At 39.4% G+C, this 16606-nt stretch overlaps 1 protein-coding gene across 3 annotated transcripts in view; it reads right to left on the reverse strand.

Moving 5' to 3' along the window:
- LOC149265928 (uncharacterized) overlaps positions 1-16606 on the reverse strand; it is a 265831-nt gene that overhangs the window by 5405 nt on the left and 243820 nt on the right. Inside the window, exon 8 of one of the 3 annotated variants that reach the window (XM_089429845.1) lies at positions 8695-8806. The exons of the other annotated variants lie outside the window; for them this stretch is intronic. Within the exon in view, the coding sequence (XP_089285971.1) occupies positions 8794-8806 (13 nt within the window). The 3' untranslated portion in view covers positions 8695-8793. Of the gene's footprint in view, positions 1-8694; positions 8807-16606 lie in introns of those variants that run through there. 3 annotated transcript variants of the gene reach the window in all.

Below are 16606 nucleotides of genomic sequence, written 5' to 3' on the forward strand. Positions count from 1 at the left end.
CTCTGCTACGAATTTGCTGCGAAACCAACTGTTTTGGTCATCACTTTCAAAAGAGGTTTCCAACCAAATGGAGCCGAATTTCTAACCACTGAAAGAGGTTTTTTCCAAGCACAAGCCAAAGAACAAAAACCTCTTTCAGGTTCTGCATAAGTGTTCTGCTTTGGGAGATATGCAACGCTCTTGGAGGCCTATTTTTCAAAAAAATAAAATTTTGCACCTTCCTCTTGTTTCAGCCATTGTTTTATGGCATGTTTTCCTAACATCAAGAAGTGAATCTTTCAAAACTAAACGAGCTTTTTGTCGAGCACATGCCAAATAACAAAAACCTCTCTCAGTTTGTGCACAGGTGCTATGGTTTGGGAATTATAGGTGTCACTTGGAGACCCATTTTCCACAATTTCTTGTTGACAAAATTCTGAAATGTTTTTGAAATTCGACTTGTAAATGTGGAGATTTGGTAGATTAGAAGTATCTTGGGTGTTATAACGTGAATGTGATGGATGGTTGGGCACTACAATATTTTTTGGAGCGGGAAATGTCAAACAAATTCAGAATTTGAATTTTGTTGCGTAAGTGGTGAGCAGTCAGTTGGGAGGTCGGCAAAGGCTAAAGGGAATATCTCAAGGGTTCTACACCAGCAGAACACCATTTCAAGCGCACCCATTAGCTGAGTTTTGTCCAGAATGATCTGCAACCATGTCAAGCTTGAAGGCCTATTTCACACTATTGTGCAACTATATCAGTCAAGCCTATTTTTGCATATTGGTATTTTGGGACCTTTTAGAAGTATGTTAGTGATCGAATAGGCATGGATAAGCTAGATTATGATTTGATGTTGCTAAATTTTTCTTTAAGTTTTAAATCATGATGTTTCTAAATTGGGATAGTCTCGATCTTCTTTGCAAATACAATGTATCTAGTCTTTTTAGTTTCCATGCAATGAATTCGACCATCTAGTGGTAATTTCGAATCCCTTATTGTATTTAAGGAGGACAAGCCATGAAAAAAGGTTTTTTTTGGGTTTAAAGTGTGAGAGGCTAAAGCTATTTTGTATGCATGTATTGTTTTGCCAAATGAATAGAAGAAGGTGAATGTTATTTGGAAAGGGATACTGGTGTCATGCTTATTGGTTTGTTTTCCCTTTGTGAATCATGTGTATTTTCTTTTCAGATCTGTTTCTAAAATATAGTTTCATACTGTATAAGTTCATCATGCTCACAGCTTGAAAGAAGTTTTATTTCAGAATTCACGTATTTGCTATGTTAAATTTCAGCTGATCATATGTGTTACTTTTCTTCTATGGCAAATCTAAATTCATTTGTGGCTTGACGCTCAGTTTGTCACTTTTTCTCCTACCCCACTCATCCTTCCACTACAACGAACTTTGATTAATCACCAGTAAGTCTGCCCATCTTGCCCTTTTTGCAAATTGCATTATGTCCCTTATTCATTTGGATATGTAACTCTGATCTAAAGTTGTTAAAATTGGCAACTAGGGCTAAACTCCATGTGGGTCATCTTATTTATGGCAGCTAATATTTTTCTTGGATCCCTCTCATCGAGAGGTGTAGGATTGATCTAAAGATCATCCAATTCCGATAAGTATTCATGGATTTATGAATTTATTTGTGTTATAAGACAATTCGTCAAGGTTGGCCAGCAACCAAATAAACCCCACATGTGCTCAACCTTTAGTATAAAAGGAGATGACTTGAGAGTCATTTCACACACACACTTCTATCTTGATTTCTCTCCACTTGTCTTGGGTTTTAGTGGAAGAGAAATCTAGGAGTGGAAGCCCTAGATGTTGGAAGCAAAGAATGCAGCCCTAATGCTATCAAAGAAGGAGCCCTGACCTATACGCTGGTCAATAAATAGCCCTATAGGCTGATCCATACATGGACGCAGTCAAGGAAGATAATCGCATGCCCTAGAAACAGCTTTAGAAGGCTGCCCTAGACAGCGTGGAAGGGTTGTATGGATAGCGTATCTCTGAGGTAAGTTTAAGGGCTAAACACAGTTGGTTTAAGGCCTGTTTCAAGGTGAATGAGGGCCAAGTTCCCTTGCTGGAAGAGCAACAGCCATAGGATTGATTTGAGGGCAATTTAGTGACACGTTGGAGCAGTCTTACCTTGCAAACCAGGTCACAGACTACAGGTGAGTTTCATGATTGTTTTGTGCATGATTTTTGGGGTGTATACCTTTGTTTATAGGGCCGCAGTGAGGGACTGCTACAGCAGCAGTTGGGAGATGAAGTTTAGGTGGCCGAGAGGCCTAGAAAGGACCTCCTAACCAGGACACGTCATCTCTAAGGACAGTGAGGCAAAACTGGGGTATTCTCCCTATACGTTAGGCTTTTTGGTGTGCCCTAACCAAACTGTTACATGCACAGAACCCTAGGCAGAAATCAGCCGTAGCATGCAGCAAAATTGAGGGTTGTTTGTGGACTGATAGATAGATGCAAGGTGACTAGTACAGCAGTGCTAGTAAATAGGACAGCTGGGCTACATGGTGCTGCTAAATAGTGCAGCAAAGTAAATAGGACAGCTGGGCTACATGGTGTTGTTAAGATGTTGGGACAACACAATGATGGGATAGAAATGATATTGTGCAGCAATGTTCAATGGGACAACAGCATGATGAGACAGAACAATGATGGGACAGCAACGACATTATGCAGCAATGGCACAATGGGACAGCAATGACATTGTGCAACAGTGGCACAATGGGACAGCAAGCATGGACAACATGGCAAGCATGGACAGCATGGTGCAGCATGGCAAGCATGGACAACATGGCAAGCATGGTGCAGCATTGCAAGCATGGACAACATGGATAGCAGTGGCAAGCATGGTGTTGCAAGCACATGAGACATGTTGTATGACAACATGGTTCAACAATGACACATGGGATAGCAGTGCAGCATAAGGTGCAGCAGTATGATGTGTACAGCATGGTCATGAGGTCCAACATTATGATGATGGGTGCAGCATGGTGGGGTGTAGCATGATGACAAGATGCAGCACAATGATAGGTGAAGGAGTCACCTTGGAGAATCAGTTGAAGCAGCGTGTCTTCAACTGATCTCATGTATCATCTTCTTATAGATGATCTATGCTCTTACCTAGATAAATCAAAGTATTGACTTCTGTTGTAAATGTACTATCTCTCTCTCTCTCTCTTTGTTGAACTATTGAAGAACATATAAGAAGAATTGATCAAGGGTTTCCCAAAATTGGGGTTTGTCCTTGGCTAGTGCCACATCTTGTGTCCTCTTGTCTTGGCTTGTCTTCTGCAATTTATGTTTATGTTCTATCTGTAGTTTACTTTAATGCTGATGTGATTGCTAACCTAGAAAAGATATTGAGCTAATTGCGAAATTGAAATAAATTGCTCTAAGCATAGAACATACCTAAACTTAACATGGTATCAGAGCTGGGGTGAAGACAAAGCCAAAGCAAGAGTGAAAGAGCAATCACCAAAGACAGTTGGGAAATGAAAAAAGGAAAATGGATTCCTCATCCCTCTTCAAATTCGCCAAGGGTGAAGTCAAAGCAAAGAATATTATCAGAATGGCGCGGCGGAAGCTTCTGATGGCCCACCTAAAGATCACTTCAATGGGAAGTTTGGATCTAAGGGTGGAAAGAAAGATAGATGCCTTGTTTGTAATAAGTTCGGCCATTATGCGAAGGAGTGTCTGAATGGCAGGGACACCTCTTGATGAAGATAACAGTCATTCCAAGGACATCTTCAATGATCAGAGGAATGATAGGTAATGTTGGTCATCAAAGAAACGGCTGACTCTTCAAAGAAACAAAGGAAACCCAAGTATGAAGAATCAAATGTTGTTTCTAATAAGATAAAGAAGCGTTATCTTGTATTGGCCCTCTCCTTCAGATTTTGTGGGAATCTGGCTTATTGATTGTAGTACTTCAAGGCACTTCATTGGATAGAAGGGTGATCTCTCTAATTTAGTAGGGATGGAAACAATCATGGGATTATACTTGGAGCCGATGCCACCTATCCCAGAAAGGGTGTAGGGAATATTACCCCTTAATTGAATGAGGATAACTCGATTCATTACGAGAATCTCTTTATGTCCTTGATCGCAAGAAGGACCTGGTGTCCATTTTGGCAATGGAAGTCAAAGGTTTCAGGGTGGCATTCATTGAAGGAAAGGTACGTATTTGAAAATGGAATTTTCAAAGATGCTTTTGAGTTCAAGGTTGCATCAAGTTGCAGGAGGTCCATTGGGGACCATGTCAGTTGTCACATTTCATGTATAGCACCGAAGGTCTACTTATTATGGGACCCTACCTGATGTGAGTCAGATGATGACAGGGATGCCTGAATCCAAGAAGAGAAATGAAGGTACGTGTCCAAGATGTACTGAAGGAAAATCTTACAAGGGGACCATTCCCCTCATGTAATAGGTCCACGGGTTTGGAACAACCTGAGGAGTTTGAGATTCATGATCGGGAATCTCATGTATACAAGTGGAAGAAAGCCCTCTATGGCTTGAAGCAGAACACCCCGAGCATAGTATGAGAGGATTGATAGATGTCTGATGAAGCTAAGATTCACTAGGAGTAAAGTCGATCCAAACCATTCCTCGAAAGTTGTGAATGATAGACCTCTCATATCGACACCTTCTGAGGACGACATATTTCTGACAACTGCAGACCCTCTCATTTGCAGAAGTAAGAGGGAGTTGGATTCCAGATGTGGAATGGTAAACTGCAAGCCCGTGACTACCTCGAGGATCTTAACTTTCAGAAAGTATATGGTAGTGATGCTGGACCAGATTTGGGAGATGCCTCTGAGTTTCATAAACTCATTCGCACTGATGTTCTTGGTGAACTTTCGTCTAGATATATGTTTTGCAGTTAGCATGTTGGGCTCATATTTTGGTTGAGCCTCACTAGATTGGTGATAAGAATCTTCTCAGATATCTTTGGGGCACAATCCCTCATGGATTGAGATACACTACCGGAAATATGAAACTGCATGATTATTCGAATGTTGACTAAGCAAGCAGTGTGAAGGATCTCAAGAGGACTTTTGAGTGTTGATTCTCTTTTGGTTCTGCTCGATATTTTGGATGAGCAGAAAGCGAAAGTCGGTTGCTATAAGCACCGCTAAGACCAAATACATAGCTATGAGTATGACCTTGTGTGAAGCTGCCTGGATGCAGAAGCTCTTCAGTGAGCTGTGTGTACACATGATGGATACCACCGTGATCTTCTGTGTCAACTAGGGGGGGGATTTGATTGTTGAGGAATCTCGTATTATATGATTGCTCCAGTATATACACATCAAATACTACCTTATCTGGGATATGGTACGTTGATGAGCGCAGAGGCTCTATCACATTGAGACTGTTGTACAGGTCACAGACATTCTGTCAAAGCCCCAGGGAAAGGTCAAATTTGTGACTTTCCCGAATGACTTGGATTCATTGAGAGACCTTTTATGAGGGTCCTGCTTGATACATGCATTGAGCTCTGGGAGCTCCGGGGGGCTTGGGGTACTTCTTGGGGCAACAAACGACCATAAGGCGACTTACCCTCCCCTAATGGTGCGCTGTGTACAGGGTGAATGGCTCAGCCTTCCCCTGTGATACCTCGTGGCGACTTAGGGACAGGATGAGTGGTTCTCCTGTCGAGGCATCCTACCCATGCAGTCTAGGACTCGTGGGAAGTACCTTTCATCTGACCAATGAGCAGGGAAATGGGGTTAGGCACCATAGTAGTACTATCGATGGATGCATCGTTGTATCTACCATACTCCCTATGCTAGGATGACCTCCATTGATCTGGAATCATTGAAACTGACTTCGGGTCAGTAAGAGCGGTATGACACTCTCTCTTCATATGGAACTGACTTTGGGTCAGTAGAGAATGGTATGAGACATTCTCGATCAATTCTTCTTCTTCATGGTTTAGCAGAGCAGAACAGAGCTCAGCAGAGCAGAGCAAAGCAGTGCACAACACTAATGGCAGAGATAGTTCAGTAGAACAAATGGATCAACAGATGGAGTTCTCCCTAGTTGAGAGGGAGTGTTAAAATTGGAAACTAGGGCCAAACTCCATGTGGGTCATCTTATTTATGGTAGCTGATATCTTTCTTGGATCCCTCTCATCAAGAGGTGTAGGATTGATCTAAAGATCATCCGATTCCAATAAGTATTCATGGAGTTATGAATTTATTTGTGTTATAAGACAATTCATAAAGGTCGGCCAGCAACCAAATAAACCCCACATGTGCTCAACCTTTTAGTATAAAAGGAGATGACTTGAGAGTCATCTCACACACACTTCTATCTTGATTTCTCTCCACTTGTCTTGGGTTTTAGTGGAAGCCCTAGATGTTGGAGGCAAAGAAGGCAACGCTAACGCTATCAAAGAAGGAGCCCTAACCTATACGCTGGTCAAGAAGCAGCCCTATACGATGATCCATACATAGACGCAGTCAAGGAAGATAATAGCATGCCCTAGCCACAGCATCAGAAGGCTGCCCTAGACAACGCGGAAGGGCTATATGGATAGCGTATCTCTGAGGTAAGTTTAAGGGCTAAACGCATTTGTTTAAGGCCAGCGAGGCAAAACAGGGGTATTCTCCCTATACGTTAGGCTTATTGGTGTGCCCTAACCAAATTGTTACATGCACAGAATCCTAGGCAGAAATTAGCAGTAGCATGCGGCAAAATTGAGGGTTGTTTGTGGACTAATGGATAGATGCAAGGCAACTAGTACAACAGTGCTAGTAAATACGACAGTTGGGCTACATGGTGTTGCTAACTAGTGCAGCAAAGTAAATGGGACAGCTAGGCTACATGATGTTGCTAAGATGTTGGGACAGCAATGATATTGTGCAACAATGTTCAATGGGACAGCAGCATGATTAGACAGAACAATGATGGTACAGCAATAACATTGTGCAGCAATGAGACAACGGGACAGCAATGCCATTGTGCAGCAGTCGCTCAATGGGATAGCAACCATGGACAGCAGCAAGCATGGACAACATGGTGCAACATGGCAAGCATGGTGCAGCGTGGCAAGCATGGACAACATGGATAGTAGTGGCAAGCATGATGCTGCAAGCACATGAGACATGATGTATGACAACATGGTTCAACAATGATACATGGGGCAGCAGTGCAGCATAGGGTGCAGTAGTATGATGATGGGTGCATCATGGTGCAGCACAGTGGGGTGCAGCATGATGACGAGATGTAACACAATGATAGGTGAAAGAGTCACCTTGGAGAATCAATTGACGCAGCATGTCTTCAACTGATCTCATGTATCATCTTCTTAGAGATGATCTATGCTCTTATCTAGATAAGTCAAAGTATTGACTTCTATTGTAAATGTATTATCTCTCTCTCTCTCTCTCTTTGCTAAACTATTGAAGAACATATAAGAAGAATTGATCAAGGGTTTCCCCACATTGGGGTTTGTCCCTGACTAGCGCCACATCTTGTGTCCTCTTGTCTTGGCTTGTGTTCTATGATTTATGTTTATGTTCTATCTGCAGTTTACTTTAATGTTGATGTGATTGCTAATCTGGAAAAGATATTGAGCTAACTGTGAAAATTGAAATAAATTGCTCTAAGCATAGAACATACATAAACTTAACAAAAATAGTTCTTTCCCTCTGCACCCACCTTCAAAAATGAAACCAAAAATCATTTTCTGATCATCATAGTCAGCCTAAAACCCAAATCCTATCAGTCCCCTAGTCGATTGGTAGCACGAGACAGTGGGAGAGCCCTCTCCATGGCTAGGGGGATTGGACCTTAGCCTACAATAGGTTTGTGGTTACCCCTATGATCCTTTCTTTCAGCCTAGAGGTCAATTACAGGGTGCTAACATAGTGTTGCCGTTGTCGAGGAACGAAAGGTTTCATCTTCTCTGGGAAAGATTATCAAATTTTCAGATCTAGTTGTTGATGGTGGACAAAACTTAGACATATGAAGGCTAACCTATTCACCTAGCGACTATACTAGCTCAAGATGAGTTCTATATCTCTAAGGTATGCTCCTTTAAATTGAGATCACATTCCAGGTTTTCCAAATCACATGTCTCATGTAGATTGGCAAACTTGTTTGCCAAAATCCAAAGATCAAGTAGGAGATGATTTTGCTCTTCATTTGGTCAAATTTCACATGCATGTACGTGGGCTTAAGGTTCAATTTCATGAGGATTGTCTAATGAAGATGTTCATGGTATCATTGGGGGGAAATGCACAATCATGGTATGAAAGCTTGCCAAATGGTTTCTTGTATTCTCTTAGGGATTTTCATGTTGTATTTTATGAGAGGTATAAAGAATGTCCTCATTCCTTGTTGCTGGTCAAACATTGTTGTACACATTTCGAAAGTTTATTGAGCATTTGGAAAGTTTTTATGAACATGATCAATTTATGGATGATGAGATTATAGAGGCCTTTCATGAGAACCCTTTTAACCAGGAAGAAGATGTAGAAGTTGGCTACCATGACACTCAAGAAAATTCTCAGCAAGTAGTTATTTCTCCCCTGGCTGAAAATGAAATAAATCTGCATTTCAATGACATGCTTTCTCCTGAACTTGTTGATGACATTCAGCAACCTTTAGACATTTCAGAAGAACAAGAGAACAATCAGCTCAGTTATAATGAAGAATCAGTGCTTACATATGACAGTCATGTTCCATCCTCTGAGTTTGATGAACATTTGCAGCAGTCTTGTCAATCTTTTTGTGATCAAAGGTATGAGGATAGTCATCCATATGTCTCTTCAGATTGTTCATTTCCTGAATCTTTCATTCAAGAACAAATTGGTCTGAATCAGTTTTCTAAAGCAGCAAGTGTAGAAACTTTAGACACTCAAACATCACATATCATAGAGTTGCAAGAAAGCAACAACCTGGTATATGACACACTTCAAACAGAATCACATGAAGGGTTAACTTTTAATGTTGTTGATGTATATGATGTGGCTTTCCTTTTTCAATCTGTTCAAGAATATACAAAGTCTCTCCTTGCTATTAATAATGAGGATGATAAAAAAATTGTTGCCATTTATTTTGAGAGTGGTCTTGAAACTGATGACATAGAACAAGAACAACCAACAGTTAGGAATGATGTTTATTTTTCTCCTTTTGCTGATCAACAAGAGGCAATCCTTCATGTTTTTCAAGATCCTTTGGTTAGTCTGTTGGAAGCATTAGAAAAGGTGGAGTTCGTTTTGTTCGTCAGCACAGGTTTTGGACTCAGGTTTCATCTTAATTTGCCAGCATTTACATCTTTTTCTCTGCTTACAGAAGGTGTGAGCAGAATTTCAGTAAATGGCCATCTCCTTGCTTAGCTTCATTGTGTTGAAGAATTTGAGGCACATGTAGTTAATGAGATTATTCTTGACTTGATAACTATTTGTGAGACAATTTTAATTTGCTTATTATCACCATCTTCTCTTTAAAAATATTAGAGTGTGTATTTCTTATTTCATCAAATAGCTACCAAAACCAAAGAGACATGAACATGAGATGTAGGCATTCTGCCAAGGCCAAAGCCGCTCCCTCTTGCAGAGGAAAACCTGCACTAAATTCTTCTTCTAGAGATTCCAATTGACAAACACCAAGATCATGACCCTTGACTGACTAAGCCACTCCAAGACCAAGACATCAATCCTCTTCTTCATACTGCTGAGATCATCATCATCACTGCACCTTTTCCGAGATTATCACTATGCCTGCACCACCGAGACCTTCATTGTTTTTCACCATAGCTACCCCTTCGATTAGATTATATCGTGGAGACAGAGTCACCATTGAGATCATAACTATGCTTAAGGTTATGACTGCAGAGAGTAGTACCAAGACCCTTGTCTTTAGACTTACGCTGAGAATGTAATCATCACAATAGTACTTATCTTAAATCAAAGTGATATTATCTGAAGACCAATCCTTATGCGAAGAGACATAGTCCTGTACCCATACGAGTTCCAGCACCTTGAACTTAACTGAGATTTCAAAGTGGAATGTGAAGGTATGACTGTACCTTATCACCGAGATCCTGCTTCTAATTATTCCATCCGAGAATATACTTCTTCAAGATATGCGAAGTTGCAGACCTTGCTTTTATCTGAGTTGCTTCAGAGAATGTGAGATTTTGTTCCTCCCATTTGCGGTGACCTTAGGTGGGCATATATAGTGGTCATGCCTCCATAATGAGCCAACATAACCAAGTGATTCGTTGCGTCTCTTTTGCTAGCCGACATGACTTCAATTTAAATTATTTTGTTGGCGAACGTGACAGTTTTCCATCATTTTTTTTGCTTGTCTTCAGGAGGATTATGTTGGTCTTGGAGGGTTGTTCTTAGACACTAGGTAGCTTCATATACATTACAAATATGCTCAAGAAGAGCTCATGATTTTGACTCTTTGACTTTCCTAGACCTATGGAATGAGCAAGAAACTCATTCATATGATTTACAAAAATAATATTTCTTTTCTTTACAAGTACAAAGATCAAAATTGCATGTATAAATATTGAACCTAGTTACATTTTCTTCAACACTCCCTCTTAACTAGGGAGGTATTTACAATGGTACTTGGTCATTCTCAATTTGAATAATTTCTGATAAGAAGAATTGGATTGGTAATCCCATCTGTATAGCATCATATCAACCAGCATTGTCATAGTGCAAGGCCTAACTAACAGCTCCATCTCTCCACGAGACCATGAGCTCCAATGTTGACGAGACCAATGATTTATAGACACCTTCATCATTGTCTCTCAAGGTACATACCCACCCAGGTGTTCACTAAGTATACCTTCTAGGACTATTCTTATCTTGGGTTCCCAGCCCTCAAATAATACCAGTGCTCTTGTATTGGATGCCCTACACATCCTCAAAGAGCATCAAATGCCAAATGATTACCCAACCCTCCATTCTTTCTTCCTAGGTGAAGACAAGAATGTTGTGTCTATCATGTGTCTTCATTTCCATCCATGGCCTTCACCTAGACTTACGATTGTTAGTCCTGGTCTATTGCATGACACATGAAATAGAAAAAAACAATTGTCACCCCTTCGTAATCAGGGGTGATCTAATCCAAGCTCCCTCTTAATCAAGGACCTGTCAAAGCTCCCTCTTAGCTAGGGACTCTTCTATACATCAACAACTTCTTCTTTGTGGGTCCTTCAACTGCTTGATCAACTTTTCTCCTTGATGTCATGAAATTTAGTTGAGCTTCTTTCTTGTAGGGCAATTATCATCAATCACTTTCCTTCTTAGTTCGTCATGTCATTCCTTTCTTCATGGAAAGTGGTCTTCTTCATATCTGGAGCCTTCGTCATATAACCACTTCTTTGTCATCATGCTTCTTCCATTCATCACATGAATGCTAGTTGTACTTGTAAGTAGCCCTGCATGAACTTATCCAGATATTATTCAATAAATCAAGTATATCATTAAATCAAATCGTACCTTACTAGGTGGCTCTTCATCACGACATCTTTCTGTAGGTATCAGCATCCTGCACACATATTGACATATCTCCCAAAGATATCCATTGTCAAGGGTCTTCATCTTTTTCAGACTTTCATCAGAGTCTTCATATCTTTCCGAGAGATTTCCTATTTAAATCTTCTTGGTCTTTTGGATGTTGATTGTCTTTATCATGGTTGCATATCTCACGATCTCTTCCTTCCTCACACATTCCATCAGCAACTTTTAATCAGAGTTTCTTCATTGTAGTTAATCACCTCATACTTCATATGAGGACATATTATGTTGATTTCATCTAGTGTGACTTATGTCTTTCTGCATCCTTTCAGAGTAGGAGATCTTTTTCCTTCGATCATGTTTCTCAAGATAGAGGTATTGATCTGCAACCATATGACATGTCATTATAAAACTTAAATGCAAGTATACATACCTCATTTTACCTTTTAGGTTGTCCAGGCTTCTTTTAGCAACTTCCTTGATTGAAATATCTTCAACCCCTTGAATTGCTCTTACGTCATCATATCATTATTCATGAACTTCACAGGTTGGAGTTTCTATTGAAACACTTGCTTCATCCCTGGATCAGTGAATCTTCTAGTGAAGATTCCATCAGAGAATCTTGAGGATCTTAAAGATCCCTATCTAGCAGATGTTTCCCTTTTGTTGTATGATGAGCCTTCTTTAAATGTTTGACTTCTGCAAAGTTGTTGCCTACAACTTGCCTTCTTTCATAGAAACCCTAAGATGTTGACTGAGGTATCTTACTTATCCTTGAAAATTTAGTCACCCTCGTGATGATGTCACGAGATCTAGTTTCTTTCATGATGTTACACCACATCCTATAATATATTGTAGTCACATTCTATGTAGGATCTAGGAGCCTAACAAGAGACTTATAGAGAGAGACTAACTTAAAGATTTATACTCCCTCTTATTTAGCTCCTTTCATCCTATCCAGTGATATGAATTTTCTTATAATGTTCATGATTCCTCTACTAGCTTCCCTAATGCCTACTTTCATGAACTCGAAGGAGACCTTATTCAAGGACTTCATCCATCTATGAGGACTATAACTATCGTCCTTATTTCATGCAAGGACCTTGTTATGAGGATTATGACTATCCTCTAGCATGTCCATTCCCTTGCAAACCGAAGTCATTAAATCAAAAATTGATTAAACATGAGATACTTACTTGGCATGTGAAGAGAAGATCATCACCTTGATGCTTCCTTTGCTTGAGCTGCCCATCATATACTACTAGTATTCTTTTACCAAGACTTCTTTGGAGACCTTCTAGCACCACGACATTTTTTATCTTGTTCTCACCGAAACTGCTTTATGATCTTGAGATCATCTTGATTCCTAATACTTCATCACCTTGATGCTTTCTTTGCTTGATCTGCCCATCATAAACTACTAGTATCCTTTTACCAAGACTTCTTTGGAGACCTTCTAGCACCACGACATTTTTTATCTTGTTATCATCGAAACTGCTTTATGATCTTGAGATCATCTTGATTCCTAATTCTTCTTCATGGTTCTTTCGACTCCTTTTATATTGAACATATTGTTGACATGCTCGTGATACTGCCATCCCACAAGTGGCCCTTATTATACTTCAGCATCAGCAAATTCATATTCTGATCCGAGCATCATGCTATTGAGATCATGTTTATAGATCAAATTCAAAACTGTGACAAGTATATCAATACTGTACCGACACAATGATGTCCATTAGTGTTGCTCTTTTGAATTGTTCATTGTGTTGTGAGCCCATACTTATCACCAAATCCAATATTGTGTTTTTATTGAGATATGTATTGGAGACTTGCCTTTTGATCTATCGAGATCATGGTTGTCTCTTAATAGTTTTTACTGAGATCATAACTTATGCACCTTGACTGAGAATGTAAGTTGTGTTTATTATTATTTACCGAGGATGTGACTGTGATCACCGAACCTGCCTACTTTTCCTGAGTTTCTGAGCACCAACAATACTTTTGTTTGCCTGATATTATAATTTATGTCGAGATAGAAATGTCTCCTTGTATCGAGGACTTGTAAGGGATTACTCAAACGATTGCATTTTACCCGAGATCCTCAATAACTAAGCATCATGAGGAGTATTGAGATCACCATGCTTATGTAATACTTCGTCGAGCTGTACCATTTCATCAAACTGTGGATATAGTTTTGTCAGACCGAAATTGTGTGTTTCCTGTAGGATCTTCGAGACCATTATTCTTATGTCAAGAAATTACTGAAACAAAAATCAAGATGAATATGTTAAGTCTGTAAGAGTATCATCATGATCATGCCGAGAATATGTTGAAGACTTCGATTACGAGGAGACCAAGACAGTGATCGCATTGATGTCAAGACAGTGTTCTTATTGGGGTAGAGAACATAAGAGTGTCGAGACAGGGGATACTTCTCTTTCACCGAGACAGGGTATTCATTGAGTTCATATACCGAGGATTTATACTTTGCTGTGCTCATCAAGACTGATAGAGGATTTTGAATATGTCGTTGTTCTGTGTCATCGAGTGCCTCGAGACTTCTGAGCACAAGTATTGAGACTTCACTGAGATTGGTCTTGAATTGTCTTGTTGTTGAATACTTCTTGTTGAAAACTGATCTTGCAATTACTTCAACTTGTTGTAATGCCTTTCTTGAAGCTGATCCTTAAGTGTCTCTTTTATGCCCTTCCTTACACTGCACCCAAAGCTTTGATACCATGTTATAGAATCTGAGGCACATGTAGATAATGAGATTCCTCTTGACTTGATAACTATTTGTGAGACATTTTTAATTTGCTTATTATTACAATCTTCTCTTTAACATTATTAGAGTGTGTGTTTCTTATTTCATCAAATAGCTACCAAAACCAAAGAGACAAAAACACGAGATGTAGGCATCTTGCTAGGGCCAAAGCCTCTCCCTCTTGGAGAGGAAAACTCGCACTAAATTCTTCTTCTAGAGATTCCAATTGACAAACACCAAGACCATGACCCTTGACTGACTGAGCCACTCCAAGACCAAGACATCAATCCTATTCTTCATATTGTTGAGATCATCATCATCACTGCACCTTTTCCGATATTATCACTATGCCTACACCACCGAGATCTTCACTGTTTTTCACCATAGCTGCCCCTTCGATGAGATTATACCATTGAGATCATAACTATGCTTAAGGTTACCACTGCAGAGAGTAGTATTGAGACCCTTGTCTTTAGACTTAAGTTGGAAATGTAATCATCACAACAATACTTATCTGAAATCACAGAGATATTATCTGAAGACTGATCCTTATAAGAAGAGACATAGTCCTATACCCATCCTTGTTCCAGCGCCTTGAACTTAACCGAGATTTCAAAGTGGAATGTGAAGATATCTCTATACCTTATCACTGAGATCCTGCTTCTAATTATTCCATCCAAGAATATACTTCCTCAAGATATGCAAAGTTGCAGACCTTGTTTTTATCTGAGTTGCTTCAGAGAATGCGAGATTCTATTCCTCCTATTTGCGTTGACCTTAGGTGGGCATATATAGTGGTCATGCCTCCATAATGAGCCAACATAACCAAGTGATTTGTTGTGTCTCTTTTGCTAGCCGACATGACTTCAATTTAAATTATTTTATTGGCCAATGTGGCATAGTTTTCCATCGTTTTGCTTGCTTGTCTTCAGGAGGATTATGCTGGTCTTGGAGAGTTGTTCTTAGACACTAGGTAGCTTCATATACATTACAAATATGCTCAAGAAGAGCTCATGATTTTGACTCTTTGACTTTCCTAGACCTATGGAATGAGCAAGAAACTCATTCATATGATTTACAAAAATAATATTTATTTTCTTTACAAGTACAAAGATCAAAATTGCATGTATAAATATCGAACCTAGTTACATTTTCTTCAACACATTGGAAATTTTGTATTGCTTGAGTGAACAAGTTATTCAACAGTTGGTGTAGATAGTAGTATGAATAATTTCAATGGTTTGAACATCTTTTTTAGTAGTGTGCCAACTTCTAGCGATTTCTTTCGGTAGTTTGGTATTATTGTTCAGATTTGTAGGTGTGGACAGCTATCATCAACGTCTAAAGCCCAAGGAGAAGGCCCTAAGACTTTGGTGATGTGTTGTCAAATTTCTTATTTCCTTTAAAATTATCAGCTTTGTAATCGGTCAATTAATTGAGATTTAGTCTTTTTTTATTTGATTCCATTGCCCAATGGTTAGGCTACTAGTCTACAGTGTTCTTGGCACTTCACTAGGAGGCTGCCATCCCCATTGGAACTAAAGTCAGGGTCCTATAGTCTAGGAATCATAGTGTTTGCTTATCTTACTATTCCATTCTAGAGATTTGTTTGTAAATTTTAACATATGGATCACTAGGTGTCATAGCCTAAAGGTTTCTATGTGAAAAGGCTTGTGTGTGTCATAGGTTGTCATCAATGTTGCATGAAGCGGGGACGCGGAAGCGTCATTTTCCAAAAATCTAGGAAGCGAAGCGTCTGCTATATATATATATATATATATATATATATTTGCAGCTATACTCAAAACAAACATCCCAAATACTAAATTAGTTGTAGAAGACATGAAAACATGCATATTTTTGCATAAATCAAGATAGATATAGCATCCATTATACAATAATGATTAATTATTCGAGCATCAACCATTTAGATGCATCTAGAATCTAGATTCTTCTCCTCTTGTCTAGCCTTTGCCTCTACCTCGATTGTCTAGGGATATTAGTCAACATTGCCCAATTTTGATCAAACTACCTAATTCAAGACTTAAAATATAGTAGAAAAAGCTTAACATGCTTGATAGATGATTTTGACTTGATTGAAAGGTAATTTTTTGCTAAGGGCGTGCCGCATGACAAAGGAGTCCAAAAATTAACACCACCAACACTAGGGTACATATAGGGCTTGGTGCTCTTCATTAAATGCTAATCGCATACCTTCGTACTTGATATAATCTAATGAAATGCCACAATCCCATTGATCCTGAATTCCTGAAAACTGTTAAGTCTACTAAATTTTGAATAGGATATGAAATTATATTTTCTCCATATGAAGTCCAATGAGGC

Source organism: Pinus tabuliformis, chromosome 6 (genome assembly GCF_031772625.1).
Source record: "Pinus tabuliformis cultivar Carrire ecotype Pingquan chromosome 6, CPIR1, whole genome shotgun sequence".
NCBI lineage: Eukaryota > Viridiplantae > Streptophyta > Pinopsida > Pinales > Pinaceae > Pinus > Pinus tabuliformis.